Here is a 17944-nt window from a genome sequence, read left to right on the forward strand (position 1 = left end):
ACACTGGGAAAGAAAGCTACTAAAGCCTCCCCTGAGATAGTGCTTGGGGTGTGCTACAGACCGCCGGGATCTGATTTGGATATGGAGAGAGACCTCTTTAATGTTTTTAATGAAGTAAACACTAATGGGAATTGTGTTATCATGGGAGACTTTAACTTCCCAGATATAGACTGGAGGACAAGTGCTAGTAAGAATAATAGGGCTCAGATTTTTCTGGATGTGATAGCTGATGGATTTCTTCACCAAGTAGTTGAAGAACCAACAAGAGGGGATGCCATTTTAGATTTGGTTTTGGTGAGTAGTGAGGACCTCATAGAAGAAATGGTTTTAGGGGACAACCTTGGTTCGAGCGATCATGAGCTAATTCAGTTCAAACTAGATGGAAGGATAAACAAAAATAGATCTGGGACTAGGGTTTTTGACTTGAAAAGGGCTAACTTAAAAGAATTAAGGAAATTAGTTAGGGAAGTGGATTGGACTGAAGAACTTGTGAATCTAAATGCGGAGGAGGCCTGGAATTACTTTAAGTCGAAGCTGCAGAAACTATCGGAAGCCTGCACCCCAAGAAAGGGGAAAAAAATGATAGGCAGGAGTTGTAGAACAAGCTGGATGAGCAAGCGTCTCAGAGAGGTGATTAAGAAAAAGCAGAAAGCCTACAAGGAGTGGAAGATGGGTGGGATTAGCAAGGAAAGCTACCTTAGTGAGGTCAGAACATGTAGGGATAAAGTGAGAAAGGCTAAAAGCCATGTAGAGTTGGACCTTGCAAAGGGAATTAAAACCAATAGTAAAAGGTTCTATAGTCATATAAATAAGAAGAAAACAAAGAAAGAAGAAGTGAGACCACTAAACACTGAGGATGGAATGGAGGTTAAGGATAACCTAGGCATGGCCCAATATCTAAATAAATACTTTGCCTCAGTGTTTAATAAGGCTAATGAGGAGCTTAGGGATAATGGAAGGATGACAAATGGGAATGAGGATATGGAGGTAGATATTACCACATCTGAGGTAGAAGCCAAACTTGAACAGCTTAAGGGGACAGAGTCGGAGGGCCCAGATAATATTCATCCAAGAATATTAAAGGAACTGGCACATGAAATTGCAAGCCCATTAGCAAGAATTTTTAATGAATCGGTAAACTCAGGGGTTGTACCCTGTGACTGGAGAATTGCTAACATAGTTCTTATCTTTAAGAAAGGGAAAAAAAGTGATCCAAGTAACTATAGGCCTGTTAGTTTGACATCTGTAGTATGTAAGGTCTTGGAAAAAATTTTGAAGGAGAAAGTAGTTAAGTACATTGAGGTCAATGGTAATTGGGACAAATTACAACATGGTTTTACAAAAGGTAGATCGTGCCAAACCAACCTGATCTCCTTCTTTGAGAAGGTCACAGATTATTTAGACAAAGGAAATGCAGTAGATGTAATTTACCTCGATTTCAGTAAGGCATTTGACACGGTTCCACATGGGGAATTATTAGTTAAATTGGAAAAGATGGGGATGAATATGAAAATTGAAAGGTGGATAAGGAACTGGTTAAAGGGGAGACTACAACGGGTTGTACTGAAGGGTGAACTGTCAGGCTGGAAGGAGGTTACTAGTGGAGTTCCTCAAGGATCAGTTTTGGAACCAATCTTATTTAATCTTTTTATTACTGACCTTGGCACAAAAAGCGGGAATGTGCTAATAAAGTTTGCGGATGACACAAAGCTGGGAGGTATTGCTAACACAGAGAAGGACCGGGATATCATACAGGAAGATCTGGATGACTTTGTAAACTGGAGTAATAGTAATAGGATGAAATTTAATAGTGAAAAGTGCATGGTCATGCATTTAGGGATTAATAATAAGAATTTTAGTTATAAATTGGGGACACATCAGTTGGAAGCAACAGAGGAGGAGAAGGACCTTGGAGTATTGGTTGATCACAGGATGACTATGAGCTGCCAATGTGATATGGCCGTTAAAAAAGCTAATACGGTTTTAGGATGCATCAGGTGAGGTATTTCCAGCAAAGATAAGGAGGTGTTAGTACCGTTATATAAGGCACTGGTGAGACCTCATCTGGAATACTGTGTGCAGTTCTGGTCTCCCATGTTTAAGAAGGATGAATTCAAACTGGAACAGGTTCAGAGACGGGCTACTAGGATGATCCGAGGAATGGAAAACCTGTCTTATGAAAGGAGACTCAAAGCGCTTGGCTTGTTTAGCCTAACCAAAAGAAGGTTGAGGGGGGATATGCTTGCTCTTTATAAATATATCAGAGGGATTAATATTAGGGAGGGAAAGGAATTATTTAAGCTTAGTACCAATGTAGACACAAGAACGAATGGGTATAAACTGGACACTAGGAAGTTTAGACTTGAAATTAGACGAAGGTTTCTAACCATTAGAGGAGTGAAGTTCTGGAACAGTCTTCCAAGGGGAGTAGTGGGGGCAAAAGACATATCTGGCTTTAAAACTAAGCTTGTTAAGTTTATGGAAGGGATGGTATGATGCGATAGCTTAATTTTGGCAATTGATCTTTGATTATCAGCAGGTAAGTATACCCAGTGTTCTGTGATGGGATGTTAGATGGGATGGGATCTGAGTTACTGCAGAGAATTCTTTCCTGAGTGCTGGCTGGTGAGTCTTGCCCACATGCTCAGGGTTTAGCTGATTGCCATATTTTGGGTCTGGAAGGAATTTTCCTCCGGGGCAGATTGGCAGAGGCCCTGGAGGTTTTTCGCCCTCCTCTGCAGCGTGGGGCATGGGTCACTTGCTGGTGGATTCTCTGCAGCTTGAGGTCTTCAATCCACAATTTGAAGACTTCAGTAACTCAGACGTAGGTTAGGGGTTTGTTATAGAAGTAGATGGGTAGGATTCTGTGGCCTGCTTTGTGCAGGACGTCACACTAGATGATCATATTGGTCCCTTCTGACCCTGAAGTCTATGAGTCTATAAGCTACTGTCAAGGGCAACAGCAGGGGAGGAGGCGAACACAGCACCCCCTGGCACCCACCACGGGGAAGGTAGGGGAGATTCCTGGACCTGAGAGGGGCCCTAGGAACACATGGAGTGATAGTGGTGGGAGTGAGTGTGCTGCTGGGGGGGCAGGAAAGATGGGCTCCTCCCCCAGAGCTTGCTGCTGCCGGCAGGGAAAGGACTGGGGCAGTCGTCCTCTCTGGCCCCTGTCCCGGAGCAGCCTGCCTGTACCCCAAACTCAGCCCTGCTGCACCCCAGAGCCCACACCCCCAGTCAGAGCTTTCACCCCCCCACCACTCCCTCTGCCCGAGCCCCTCCAGCACCCCAAACGCTTGATTCCTAGCCCCAGACAGAGCCCTCACCCCCTACACCCCGACCCTCTGCCCAAGCCCTGAGCCCCTTCCACACCCCAAACCCCTCATCTACAGCCACACCTCTGCACCCCATCCCATCTTCAAACTCCCTCCCAGAGCCTGCACCCCAATCCCCCACCCCAGCTTAGGGCCTGCACCCCAGACCTCCACCCCCACCCAAACTCCCTCCCAGAGCCTTGGTCAGTGGGGGAGAGTTTGGGTGGGGGCAGGTTCTGGGCACCACCAAAATTTCTGCAAATCTACCACCCCTGGCTCTGGCAGAGGGTATGCGGGGGGGGGGGGAAGGGGAGTGCTAGTGCTTCAGCAGCTCCCCATTGTTGGAATCTTTCACTGTGATGAGCAAAAGCTCTACTAGTTTCCTGCTGCCAGTGTCTTTCCCACAGCAGGGGAAGGGCTCCGTCAGTGAGAAGCTGGCAGAGCTTTTCCTTGCTGCCAGTCTTTCCCTGCAACAGAGGAGAGATAGCGGGACACTACATTGTTAAAAATAGCAGTGTAGGTGAGGAGGCATGGCTTGGGTGAGTAGAAGGCCATGCAGGGTATGTAATCGAATACATACCCACACCCTTCTGGTGTGTCTTTACTTGCCTAAGTTGTTCCTCACCATCTACGCTGCTGTTTATTTCCGTAATGGGGGTGGGCTACCCACGTGTGTTCTCTACACACTCCTAAAAGAAGCATGCAGTATAGATGTACCTATAGTGTGCCATTATCCCCCCCCCCCAAAAAAAAATCTAGAAATATTGCCTAGTTCTCTTTCTAATTTCCTCCACCCCACCTTGGTGGAAAACCTACTTTTCAAGAAACCAACAAAATTATATTTTGTAGATTACATCTACTTTCTTGGCATATAGGTGGCAAATGATGATGCTGGCACACAAAATAAAAATATTTTCTTCTTAATGGAGCCCTGTTTAAATGGTCAGAGGGTCTGTATTGGACAAGGATATAGGATATCTCCATCTCTTTGAAATAATGTTAAAAAGCTTGTGTATATTAAGAAAAACAAAAACAACAAGAAGTAAAATACCAACCTGTGATTGAGTGCATTGAGAGTTTGGGGAGAAGAATTTTTCTTCGAAGCATTTTTTTTCCAGCTAAGGGAGAGCCGGTAACAAACTTGTGAATGCAGCCTCTGCATTCACAACTTGTGCATTTTTTGTCAAATTATATTAACAATGATTGTTATTATCATGTTAACTTTCTGCTACCCTCACCCTTTTTCCCCCCCTAGGCTCGGGAATTGCAAGCCAGAGTACTCAAACGGGTTCAAATAGAGCAGCTGGATGCAGTTCCTGCACAGAAACAGTTAGTAGCTGAGATTTGTGTGGAGATTGCAAAACATTGTACAGCCCAGCGAAACTATGAGAAAGCAATTAAATTTTACAAAGAAGCTCTAATTCATTGTGAAACAGATAACAAGGTCAGTTCTGCCTCAAAAATAACTATTTTATGTCACCTTTTATTGAAAGGTCTTGTCATCTAACAACTTTTTACTGCTGAACTACAAAGTTTAAAAAAAATATGCCTTTGTTGTTGCTTTAAGAGGTAGAGACAGTCTGAGTTCTTCTTCTACTTATTTCTGTCTTAGGGCTTGTCTTCACTGCAGTGGTAAATAGTGTTTCCCTTAACCCAACTCCTATCCACTCTCACAAATCTATAGCTCAAGTTAAGTGGTGCTATCAGCGTGACCTAGTTGACCTGTCAGGAGGTATGGGTTGAATTTTAAGTGCTGCTGAGGCTTGAGCTACTAATGCAATTGGGAATGCAGGCATAGGCTACAGCTTGAGTTTTCACAGCTCCTCAATGGCTAATCCAGTCACTCTGTGTAGTTCAAGTATTGTACCACAGTGTGACCCCTCTAACTTGAACTAAGCTAGATCAAGCAGAGTAAATCACACTAACCATTGCAGTGACTATAAGCCCTTTGAAATATCAAGTCTTTACCTTGCTGTTTTTTCTAGCTGACTGGCTATTGCTGGGATAGTACTATAAGAGGATGGAAACCTTAACTGTGTTTTTTTAATACGTAATTTGAGACAGAGAGAAGATGATTAGCCGGATTGATTAGAACACTGTTTTATTGGAGTTAAAGGTTTTAACAAAAACACTGTGACTCAACTTCCCTTTTCCACTCAGTTGAGTGCTGGGAAAGCTACAGCTCATATTTCAGTTTCTTGTGATACAACTATCCTATTTTCCAGAGGGGCTTCCAGCAAAGTAGGGATGGCTTGATATATATATAAGGAAGAATCAAGCAGGAAAAAATCCCTTTTTCCTACAAAACTTGAGGTCACTTTTTTCACATAATAGTGAAGAAGTGCAAAAAGAGAGAAGCTAGTGGAAAAATGAGCCTTTAGACAAAATGTAAAACAAAACAAAAAATTGGTTTCTTATATTCAGAGGCAACTTGTTTCAAAGATGTGGTAACATATATTATGACCCAGTATTTGACTGAAGCTTGTTGTAGTACAGTAGCTGGAATGTGAGTGGCATATCTAGAAATTACCTACATGCTCCAGGAGGACTGTGCATTTGGAAAGGTTTTGTTTGTTTGTTTTCCCCATTTAGGGCAATAGGCAAGGTTTTAAGTTACCTTTTTTCCCCCTTTAAATAGACAATATGGAGATCAAGACTAGGGAAATTTGGTTGTGTTTTCTTGTTCCTCTATAGCTGAATTTTGGATAACTTGAGACTTTTCTGTTCTGCCAAGAAAACAGATTGCAAGGCAGGAATTGCAATATTTTAATGCAGAGGAGAAGATAACTGGGATGAGTCTCAATACTGGGTAATCATAAATACAGCTGAGATATACTTGTGACAGGGTGTTGCATCTGTTTTTCACTACAGCAATAGGAGCCACATTCCTGAGTTCTCGTGACTCACTCTGTGGCCTTTGGCATGCCACGTCTCACTTTCCTAATCGGATACTATAGTTCTCATTTTATCTCCCTAGGTAGTCATAGTAGAGTAATTTAGTAGACATAAAAAATAAGCATTTGCATACTGTTCAAGTAATTATTAATAAATAGGGTGACCAGACAGCAAATGTGAAAAATCGGGATAGGGGTTGGGGGGGTAATAGGAGCCTATATAAGAAAAAGGCCCCAAAATTGGGACTGTCCCTATAGAATTGGGACATCTGGTCACCATATTAATAAAGAAAATATGTTGCAGAGACAGTTCTGATACAACAAGTTCAAGATACAATTCATTGCCTTCAAAGGTGAGATCAAAGGGCCAAATAGAACTTAACTGGGGTCATGATTGCCTCCTTTTTTAAACCTTTCAACTTAAGCAGCTACATACGGTGGGAGTAACAGCCAAATGTCTGATGCAGCTATTTTCTCACACACAAACCTGATTGAATTTCCCAGCATCAGGAATGCCACAGATGGAACCTGATCATATTCCCATGTACGTCAATTGGCAAGCCCCCCTTTGGCTTCAGTGGGAACAGGATTAGGCCTTTGGGGTTCTTCCCTGATGAATTTTTCATGGCTTTATCCAGAATTGCCTGTGATTGAACCTCAGTCCCTATGATGAACTCCCCCAAAGTAAGCTTTGGTTAGTTAATATTTTTATAGCTGTTGCATCTTCAGAAATAGATCAGGATTGAGGTGCAAATGTGCTAGTCTATAAAAAATGTATATAAAAATATAGTTTGGCTCAATTGTTAATATACTCTGATTATTATTAGAGTATAAGCAAGACGCTCTCCTTCTGTTGGTTGAAAAGACTTAACTTTTTCCATTAATTTTTATTTAGAAAGAAGTCTGTCTATCTAAGGTATAATATGGCCACCATCACCACAGTATCTGAGTTCCTCACAGTTTTTTTTGTTTTTATCCCACAGCACCCTGGTGATCATGCAGGAAGTCAGGGAATTGAACCCAGGTCTCCTGAATTCTAAGCTAAAACACTAACCGCTAAACCATCCTTTTTCTCTGTTACTTGCATAAAGAGGAATACTTTTATATTTTTTTCTTCTCCAGGTAATGTTGGAACTTGCACGTTTGCACCTTGCACAAGATGACACTGATGCTTGCCAACATCAGTGTGCATTGTTACTGAAGAATGACCAAGATAATGAAGCAGCTACAATGGTTAGTGAGCTGTACTAATTTGATTTGCTATATCAAGAGGACTTCAATGCTAGAAAACTATTTAATATATGTATAGAGAATATCCATATGTATTTAAAAAGTGTCTGGAGGAGATTTAGTAAACGAAGATCAACAACCTATCATTAAGTGTTGTTTAGATGTTCATTTACATCAGATCATCATCCAGCATAGTTTATAACTGTTAGTATACATAGCCTTACTATCTTGATACAGAACGCATGTTACAGAAACGTGAGAGGTGGAGAGGGAATTGTAAGAGAAACAGTGGTTAGAATATGGCTAGATGCCACAGAATAAACAGTTTGTTATGAGAAAACTCTTCTCTTAAACCACATCTTTAACATTGCGCTGCTTGCCTACAAGAGATGTAGCCCAGAGTACTTTACCTACTCGACTGTATTATTAGGTTGGCATCTGGATGGGAAAGATCCTTTTAACCTTAACGTGGACAGATTTTTAACAAGCCGCTTAAGTTACACTGGTTATGGTACGGTCATCCTCCTCGGGAAACTAGAACCTACTATTAAGTTATGGATCAAGCGGTTGAAAGATTTTACTGTACCGGAATAACTAACTTTTTTTTTTTTTCCCCCACTCATTGGAAGTCATGATCATGGCTGGATTTTATTCTGGTACTGTGTGAAGAACTAGAAGGAAATAACATTCAGAAGAGCACTTGATAAATCTGTTCTTTTCTATCCACCTCTTAGTGAAAAGAAAATGAAATTTGGAATAATTTGGACTTATTTTTCATTATTTGCCTGCATTATAATAATTTTTCCTCGCAGTCCTAATAACTGCTTGAATGGTGTTCTCTAGATATACTCACCCTGGATTTTTAATAAAAACACAATTCATGCAAGAGAATTTGTGCTTTTAAATTTTTTTTAAAAATTAATAGTTAATACATAATTGAAAAAGACCTATTTCTTGCTCTTAACATATGGCTTTTTTTGTTTAATAATTTAACAAGGAAGAACCCATAGTGTCAGGGGCAGGATTTCATGGTACAAACAGAGATAAATTGGTTCTCTTTAAATTGTTAATACAAACTTCAGTATCTTCCCAAACAAATATGAATTCTCCTTATTGTGCATACTATGAGATAATTTTAAAAATATTTTAATTTCAGAACCCCTTTTATAGAGAATTAGATTTCATTATTTTGATTCTCTCGTTTACATTTTCATATCAGTAGATTTGGGGATTAATCAAACAACCATTCCATACCATGTCCCGTAACTGCCCCCCGCCCTCCCTTTTTTTTTTTTAATGTTTTGATCGTGTAGATGATGGCTGACCTGATGTTCCGGAAGCAGGACTATGAACAAGCTGTTTTTCATTTCCAACAGCTCTTAGAACGCAAACCAGGTGTGTATTCAGTAATGATACTTCGATTTCTTTGTGATACATGAATGTCAAACATGAGCCATCCCCTAGTTCTAATGGATATCATAGACACAAATATTTAAGCATTTTTTTCTATGAAGCTTAAGAAATGATTATATCTAGATGAAATGTGCATATTTCATATAGGACCTAATACAGTTGCAGAATTATTTAACTTTTTCTGTTTCAAATACACTGCCGAAGTTTGTGTGTACACAAACAGAAATAGGATTTCGAGGCTAGCATAAGTAACTGGAGCGTGCTGTAAAATTTTGTTTCAGTTTATATGCAAAATACGAGTAGAGATATAGATAAAACTATGTTTTAGTGATGCCAGAGAGATTGTGAAGTTTGCTATTGGGAATATATTTGAAAAAAGTCAAGAGTATATGTTGCAAATATTTGATTTTTTTAAAGTGCCTTTCAGTTGGGCCCATACCTACTGTAGTCTGACCATTAGACTTTTAAAATGCATTGTAAATATCATTTAGAGAACATAATTAATACTGGAACAAAAGGTTTTTTTTATTATTTTAAATAGTTCATGTACTCTTGTTTAATTTGTAGCACAAATTAAAAGAGGGATTTACTTTCTCATATGTTTGTCCAGCAAATATGTAACTTATTTTAAAAATGTTCTAAATATATGTGTGTGTTTAGATAATTATGCAACTCTGTCACGTTTAATTGATCTGTTAAGAAGAGCTGGGAAGCTAGAAGAAGTTCCAAGATTTCTTGTAATGGCTGAGAAACATTCCTCCAGAGCAAAACTCGAGCCCGGTTTTCATTATTGCAAAGCCCTGTATCTTTGGTAGGTGCAGTTATAATTGAATAAAATAAAATTTATTGGGTATCTATATTATATATGAAAAGATATAATGAATTTCAAATAATTTTTTTAAACTCTGAACCTCTAATTATGACATTGGTAGCTACTTGGCTAGGAAGTCTAGATTCAGTTACTAGGATTTTAGGAGAGGTTCTGAAAAACACTTTGCCTGTGTCATTTCTAGAAAATGTAGCTAATTAGTTGTATCTGTCTCTAATATTCCTTTCACTACTTATCTGATGCTGTTTCATGTGGAATTTTTTGCTGTTTCAGTGCAAGTAAAAATAGTAATTACATTCTCCAAACTAATATTTACAATATGTACACGATAAAAACATGTACCTAGTGTTTTTCAAAAGCTACCTTTTTCTTGTTTGTTTTATTTAGCTTCTTGTCCAAACTGAACAATGCTTTCATAATTTTTCAAGGTATTCTGGTGAACCAAATGATGCACTTCGACATTTTAATAGAGCCCGGAAGGACAGTGACTGGGGACAGAATGCAGTTTATAACATGATCGAAATTTGTTTGAACCCAGATAATGAAACTGTAGGTGGTGAAGTGTTTGAAAATCTGGATGGTGACATAGGGTGAGTTTTTAAAAATAAATAAATATTTTTTTCTTGATAACACTTTGGGATCTTAGTCTAAATTTGAATAGACAATGAGAGAGACTCAGTGTGGCACATTAAAATAAGAAAGCTACCAAATTGCAGCAAGACAATTAAGGGGATTCTGGTCTGGGACCCTAGGCATTTGTAGGATGCCTTTGCCTATAATTTAGAATAACTTCATTACATTGTAATTATACTACATTACAATATAGAATAGTCATATAAAGGTAACTGTTGTATGTGAGAGTGCAATGACATTAGTATGTTATCAGTTATAGCATATAGCTTATTTAATAGTAGTATTGCATAACAACAATTGGGTGTTTTGTAAACTTTCTCTCTAATGTATAGCAATTCCACTGAGAAGCAGGAGTCTATGCAGCTGGCTGTGAGAACAGCAGAAAAACTTTTGAAGGAACTCAAGCCCCAGACCATTCAGGGTCACATTCAGCTTCGTATCATGGAAAACTATTGCCTAATGGCAACCAAACAGAAATCAAATGTTGAACAAGCATTAAATACTTTTACTGAAGTAGTAGTTGCTGAGGTTGGTAATTTTCTCTCCCCTCTCTGCCCCCACTTCCCGTCCTCCACAAAAAAGTACTTTTTGTATTTTTATAATTTTTCTTCCGTTTAAGTTAAGAAATATTGAGATACTTCATATTATCTGGTCTGAGAATTATATTTGTTCCCGACTAGGTTGCTACTTTTTAAAAAATTAGCAACGAAACGTGCCGAAGAGGCATTCTCTCTTGTTGATACATACATTTGTAGTTGAATTTGCAAATTTATTAAGAAAATGGTAACTAGGCTTACTGCGCTTCTTAAAATATAACTTATGTTTTGCTTAGTAACTTTGGCTAAATCTAGGTAATGAGTTCGGGGTATGATTCCCAGCTCACGTACACGTACTTGCACTATCTCTCATCCGAATTAGCATGCTAAAGATAGTAGTGGACCTACAGTAGCATGGGCAGCGGCAGCTTGGGCTAGCCTCCCTAAGTACAAACCCAGTGGGTACATACTCAGGCAGTTAGCCCATACTGCCGCTGCCTGTGCCATTGTGGTTGTGCTACTGTTCTTAGCTCAGTGAGTACATGAGTATGCATATGTGAGCTGGGAATTGCATCCCTAGCTCATAGTGTAGATGTAGCTTTTATGTAATCTAATTCCCGCTATTTTTAAAACTGCATGACCAATAGCAAATCAATACTAAGTTTATTCCATGTCCAGAAATAACTCAACATTTCAAAATTGGATGTTTTTATGTATTTTCATTGGCATCTCATTGACATTTGGGTCTTAGCTTCTAGTTTTATCTTTCTGTGGCTGCTCAGAGCTCTGGGACACCTTAGAGGCTAACAGACGTATTGGAGCATGAGCTTTCGTGGGTTCGTCGATGCACATCCGACGAAGTGGATATTCACCCATGAAAGCTCATGCTCCAATACGTTTGTTAGTCTATAAGGTGCCACAGGGCTCTTTGCTGCTTTTACAGATCCAGACTAACATGGCTACCCCTCTGAATATAATTTAGAAAACTTAATTTTGTTCTTAAAATGTTTTATTCCAGAAGGATCATATCCCAGCTCTTTTGGGAATGGCCACAGCCTACATGATTTTAAAACAAACTCCACGAGCCAGGAATCAATTGAAACGCATTTCAAAAATGAACTGGAATCCCATAGATGCGGAGGAGTTTGAAAAAAGTTGGCTCCTTCTTGCTGATATTTATATTCAATCTGCAAAATATGATATGGCAGGTGAACTATTAAAACGATGTCTTCGTCATAACAGGGTAAGTAACAGAATAGTAAAAAAGTAATTTTCCCATATACTTATGTGAGTGCTCTATTTTTAAATTTGCCAGTGAAAATGTATTTTATTTCAAAGTTAGTTTTCTTATGTAGTGGAAATGAACTTGGAAAGAGCAAGAGACTAATCGTTTACCCTTGAGAACAGGAAACGAATGCATCTGCAGATGCTACCTAATGAGCTGTCAGTAATTTATGCAAGTTTAAGCTGTGGTGAGGCTCTATGTGTTGAAGGTGTCTGTGGAATGTCAAGAATGCATCTTATGATTAATCTGATTTGGGGCTAATGAAAATTGCAGACAAATATAAATTGTGGACATTTGTCTCATTTATTAATACATTATCCATAGCTGCATACACAATTTTGTATATTAGCAGAACATGTGTTATAAGCCCTATTTTACAAACTAATCTACATGAATTTTTAGTTTTTCTGATTTTCACCCGTCTTGCACTGAGGAGTTGCTTTTCTCTGGATTCTGAAGCCTCTAATGTTTTGATTGGGCACATGGGATTTCTGACCTGGCAAGCTGCCAGAAGCTCTGCTTCGATGGTAGGACTTTAGCAGCTTTAGCTCTCTTACTTAATATTTCCCATTATCTTGTTTCTCCTTGGTGGTTGAGAGCTTGCTTTTCCTTTCTGCTTGTATACATCTCATCTTCCTTCAGGTGAGGTACATTTAAGAGGCTTTTTCCTGTGCGGAGACCATACCTCTGGGTTCAGCCTCAGCATCCTGCAGGTTCAGGTAGTTGTTGTTTGTTTTTAGGTATCCTTCAGATTTCATTACACCCTGCATTACACCCTCATATTTCTAGAGTCATCGAAGCAGAACTTAAGTTTCGTTCTCCTGTCAAATCTCCTGCTGTGCTTGGAAGCTTAGTTTAGTTCTGGAACCAATAATGTTCCTCTAACTGAAAATGTCCTGCCAGCAGAGCTTCCTCTTTTACGTCTAGTGGGTTAAGCATGAGAGCTTCCTCTGATTACAGTTGTGACAGGATGACATTGGGTCAGAGGTGGTCTTTCAAGTAGGCTGTGTATATGGTTTTATATGCAAGTAATCCACTAGTCTTAATAATTAACTTTAGTAATTTGACAGTCTTTGTTAGATACATAGTTAACATATAAACAGAGCATCTTAGCTCAAGTCAATCTTTCAGTCTAACCTAAAACTAGCTGTCTGCTCCAACTGTCGGCTCCCACGTCCTGTAGATTTCTATGACTTCTCCTAGAGTCACAGTAACAGCACTGGCTGGTCTAAATCTAGAGCCTTTCACTTCGAAAACCAATAGGTAACCTGAGTAGATCCTGGAACAGTGGTGGGGGGCGGTGTCATGTACTGCTGCTGTGATTCTATACAAGCTGGGTTGATTAAATTATAGCTTTTGGTAGCAGTGACAAATACAGATCATATCAAATTATTTTCTTTAAACATCTTTGTACACTGAAATATTTAGATAGATAAGGTTCTGAATAATGGAAGGGAGAGGAAAGTAAACTGGAAGGCTACAAAAAGATTGCTTTCCAGGTCTCCAGTGCCAGAGCACAAGGAAGAGATGCCCATTCCCACATTGGCCTCCAACCCATGTGCTATGAAGAAGGCCTGCAGGAATTGTACTGTACAGATAAAAATGGTTGCTAAAGGTTTTTGTTTTTTGTTTTTAATTGTGTTTATGGAAATATTTTCCACAAGAATTCTGAGTTACAAACTTGACTAGACTGACTAAATACATTATTTTGGTGAATAGGTTTTTTGAATTGCTTTTTACAATCAGAAATGAATGATGTATGTACATATTGAATGAGAACTTATGTAAACACTTTGTCATGCAACATGGGTTTGTGTCCATTTAAAACATGTAGATTTGGTTGAGACTGCAGACCATAATCTGTGTTAGGTTACAAAGTCAGAGAGCCCAACATGTGTTTCCAAAGCTAGAAGCTTTCCATAGAATCAATGTCTTTTTTATATATTTATTTTAAAAACACAGTTAAAGAATCACTTGTAGACCATAGACTTCTTCATAAGAGAAATCTTGGACTATATTGTATTCTAGTTTTCCAGATGATCTCTGCTTGGTCTTGTAGGTTATAAATTGAAACCATTTCCTCATTAGACTTAGGAAGTGTAATCTAAAACAGTTTTGAATAGTTAAGATGAAGTTGAATATAATTCAAGTGTCTGCATTTGTCTTGTCCCTAGTGTAAATAATTAGCATGCTAAATGGATAATTAGATACAGAATTCTACTTAATGTCCTAACTTCTTTACAGAAAATACTCAGTTTAGTGGCAACCATTCAAAATGAGACTTCCAAAAAGCTTGCTTATTTTCAGAGTTGTTGCTAATTGTGAGCATGCTCTGCTTTGTGTGTGTAATATGGAGATTCCTGTCAGTCTTTCTTTAATCAGTTTTATTTTGACTTTCATTATGAAAGAGTTAATCTGTTTTAATCTATATAACGTGTATGTATATATACACACATGCACGTGCACATGCAATGTGTGTGTATTACATATTACAGGAGGGGCTGGTAGCACTACCTATTCAGGTTGCCTGTAACTTACCATTAGAAGATCCTGTTTTCAGTTGCTTACAATTTTGCCAAACTATTTAACCATTCAGGCTGCAATTTTTCATGGCAGGTGTTTGTCTCAGGTAAAAAAAAGTCTGGAAAATTTTAGCCAAAACAGTTTAGCCTTTTTCAGGAATGAGGCTCGGGAAAAATACTTTGTTTTTCTCATGTTAAATGATCCTGGCAGCAGCCTTTCTTTGAAAAGCTCTAGCATTCCTTTGAGCAGAGACTCGAAATTTGACGGGGGACTAGCCTTTGTGTCAAGGATGTGCCTTTTGTTGTGCCCATGAAAATCCACCAAAATTTGGCCTACTTACAAACCTTTGAAAAATAGCAGTTCACATGTGCTCTAGGATAATAAGGGGTAAGTAATGGCCAACGCTGCATGCTAAATCAGTCTAATTTCCTTCTTTGAAGGTTAACTGGACTAGTTGATAGCAGGGAAGCAGTAGACAGGATATATCTTGACTTGAGTGAGGCTTTGAGCACACTCCCATATGTGTCTTATAAACAAACTAGGGAAGTATCATCTAAATGAAATTATTGTTAAATGGGGAGTCACTGGTTGAAAAACCATACAGAGTAGTTGTCTGTGATTTTAGTGTCAGACTGGGAGGACTTACAAAATGGGGCTGGCAGCAGTCTGTCCTGAGGTTGAAACTATTAAGTATTTTCATTAACGACTTGATGATGAAGTAAAGAGAAAATTTACAAATTTGCTGCAGAGTTGATGCAAACACTTTAGAAGATGGTATTAAAAGTCAAAAACTATCTTGATAAATTAGAGAATTGTTCCGAAATCAGTAAGATGAAATTCAGTGAAGACAAGTGCAAAGTATAAAACTTAGGAAGGAAAAATCAAATACTTAAATACAAGATGGGGGAATAATTGTGTAGGCAGCAGTACTGCAAAAAAAGGGTCTGGGATGGATCACAAATTTGAGTGTCAGCAATGTGGTGCTATTGCAGAAAAGACAAATGTCATTCTATGATGTATTTGGAGGAGTGTTAGACACATGGGGTAATTGTTCCATTCTACTTTGCACTGGTGAAGTCTCAGGTGGTGGCACCACCTCAGTTTTGGCACCACAGTTTCAGAAGATTGGACACTCTCCAGTTTGTCCATGAGGAAAGCAACAAAAATAAAGGTTTAGAAAACATGGCCTTTCAGGTTTGAAGGTTGAAAGAATTGAACATAGTAGTCTAAAAAAGAGAAGACTTAAGGGAGGGACATAATAGTCTTGAAAGAAGTACAATGTTGTTATAAAGAGAACAGAACATAAAAAAGGCCATACTGGGTCAGACCAAAGGTGAATGGGAATTAGTTCTCCGTGTCTGTGAGGGATAAGACAAGAAGCAGTCGGCTTAATTTGCTGCAAGGGAGATTTATGTTAGATACTAAGTAAAGCTTTCTAACTATAAGGATAGTTAAGCATTGGAATGGGTTATGTAGAGAGACTGGAATCTCTATCATTGGAGGTTTTAAAGAACTGTCAGAGATGGTCTAGATATGCTTAATCTTGCCTCCGCAGGCAGTTGGACTGGATGACCTCTTGAGGTCTCTTATAGCCCGACATTTCTATGATTCTGTGCTCAGTAGTGGTTTCTTAGATATCTTCCCAAAGATTCCATCTGCACTAAGCTTGCACGAACCAGTACTGATCAGGATTTTCCCTGCAATTGCAGCTCTCAGCATTGTGGGTGGTCTGGAAACTGAACTCAGAACAGGAGGCCAGTCTATCCTGTGCTTTCAGTGGTCCCCATGGTGGACCCAGGCAGTGTGGAGGAAGAAACTGCTAGATTTAAATGTAGGGGGGACAAGTGACAGACTTTGGGTGGGGGTAAGGGAGGAGATTGGGACAAAGCCTGGTGAGGGAGAAACTGGAAATGAGTGTTGGAGTGAAAGGTAGGACTGGGAGCCCAGGGAGAGTAAAGGATGGGGTCGGGGAGAGAGTGGGACTTTCTGAGCAGAAACTGTGACAAGGAGTGGGGGAACCCTGAGTTCTTCTTCGAGTGATTGCTCACATCCATTCCAGTTAGGTGTGCGCTGGAAATGTTTTACCCTAGCAACTCCAGTGGGCCGGCAGGTCGCCCCCTGGAGTGACGCCGCCATGGCGCTCGATATATACCCTTGCCGGCCCACCCGCTCCTCAGTTCCTTCTTACCGCCGTGTCGGTTGTTGGAACTGTGGAGCGCGGCATAGCTGTCCTCCACGTCCCTAGCTCTCCTTGTTAACTATCGTTATTGTTACAGTTGTTAGTTAGATCGTTAAGTGTAGTTAGTTAAGTAATTAGGTGTAAATAGTATTGTAGATAGTTGTTCGCCGGGGGCTGTAGCCCTTCCCGGCACCCGGCACCGGGCTCATGCCTGGTTCGCCGGGCTTTAAGCAGTGTGCGGCCTGTAAGAAGCCTATGCCTACCAGCGACCCCCACGACGCGTGTCTGAAGTGCCTGGGGGAATCGCACAGGTCGGACAAGTGCCGCATCTGCAAGGCTTTTAAGCCCAGGACAAAGAAGGAGAGAGACCAAAGACTCAGGACTCTCCTCATGGAGGCGGCACTTGACCCGGCAGCTTCACAGGCCGTGATCTCGGCGCTGGCACCGGATCACACCGGCACCGGGAAGACTCCCCGGCACCGACCTTCCCCGGCACCGGGTGCAGAGGCGAGACCGTCAGCGTCTGCTACTCCAGCCAGGCAGACCCGATTGGAGCGCCCGGCATCGACATCGGCCGCGGCACCACCGGCACCGTCAACTCCGGGCCCGGTGGGTCCGTCGAGTCCGGTGCCGCCAAGCTCCCCCATAAGATCTGGGGTTGAGCTATTGGTCCCATCCACGCCGGAGACCTTCGCCTCGGCACGGGACCGTATCGCCCTAACTGAGTCTACTCAGCTGCCACCCCCGGTACCTCCGGTGCGGGTCGCATCTAGAGGCAAGCCCATGATGTCGGCACCGTCTCGGGACTCGCGCTCGCGATCCAGGTCCCGACGCCACGGTCGATCAAGATCCCACTGCCGCTCGCAGTCCCGGCACCGCTCCCCTCGGCGGTACCGGTCGCACTCGCGGCACCGATCGACCTCCAGACGGTCGCGGTCTGACTCCAGCCGCCGATACCGGCACCGTGACTCCAGGAGCCAGTCCCGCCATCACTCACCGCGCCGGTCGACCTCCCGGCACCGAGCTGGTGGCAGGTCCCGGTCCCGGTCGACCTCCCGGCACCGCGTCGGTGGCAGGTCCCGGTCCCGATCCCGGCACCGAAGCAGCG

The 17944-nt window shown here is 40.9% G+C and overlaps 1 protein-coding gene across 3 annotated transcripts in view; it reads left to right on the forward strand.

The window, feature by feature from the left end:
* Window positions 1–17944, forward strand: part of TTC21B (tetratricopeptide repeat domain 21B) — a 136161-nt gene that overhangs the window by 74519 nt on the left and 43698 nt on the right. For all 3 annotated transcript variants that reach the window (XR_007768386.1, XM_050916850.1, XM_050916851.1), the window contains 7 exons: window positions 4570–4758; window positions 7331–7441; window positions 8752–8833; window positions 9512–9662; window positions 10109–10270; window positions 10646–10841; window positions 11868–12092. Coding sequence is in view for 2 of the 3 variants with exons in the window: in XM_050916850.1 (XP_050772807.1) it covers window positions 4570–4758; window positions 7331–7441; window positions 8752–8833; window positions 9512–9662; window positions 10109–10270; window positions 10646–10841; window positions 11868–12092 (1116 nt within the window). In the remaining variant the exon portion in view is untranslated. The remainder of the gene's footprint in view (window positions 1–4569; window positions 4759–7330; window positions 7442–8751; window positions 8834–9511; window positions 9663–10108; window positions 10271–10645; window positions 10842–11867; window positions 12093–17944) is intronic.

This window comes from Gopherus flavomarginatus, chromosome 10 (genome assembly GCF_025201925.1).
Source record: "Gopherus flavomarginatus isolate rGopFla2 chromosome 10, rGopFla2.mat.asm, whole genome shotgun sequence".
NCBI lineage: Eukaryota > Metazoa > Chordata > Testudines > Testudinidae > Gopherus > Gopherus flavomarginatus.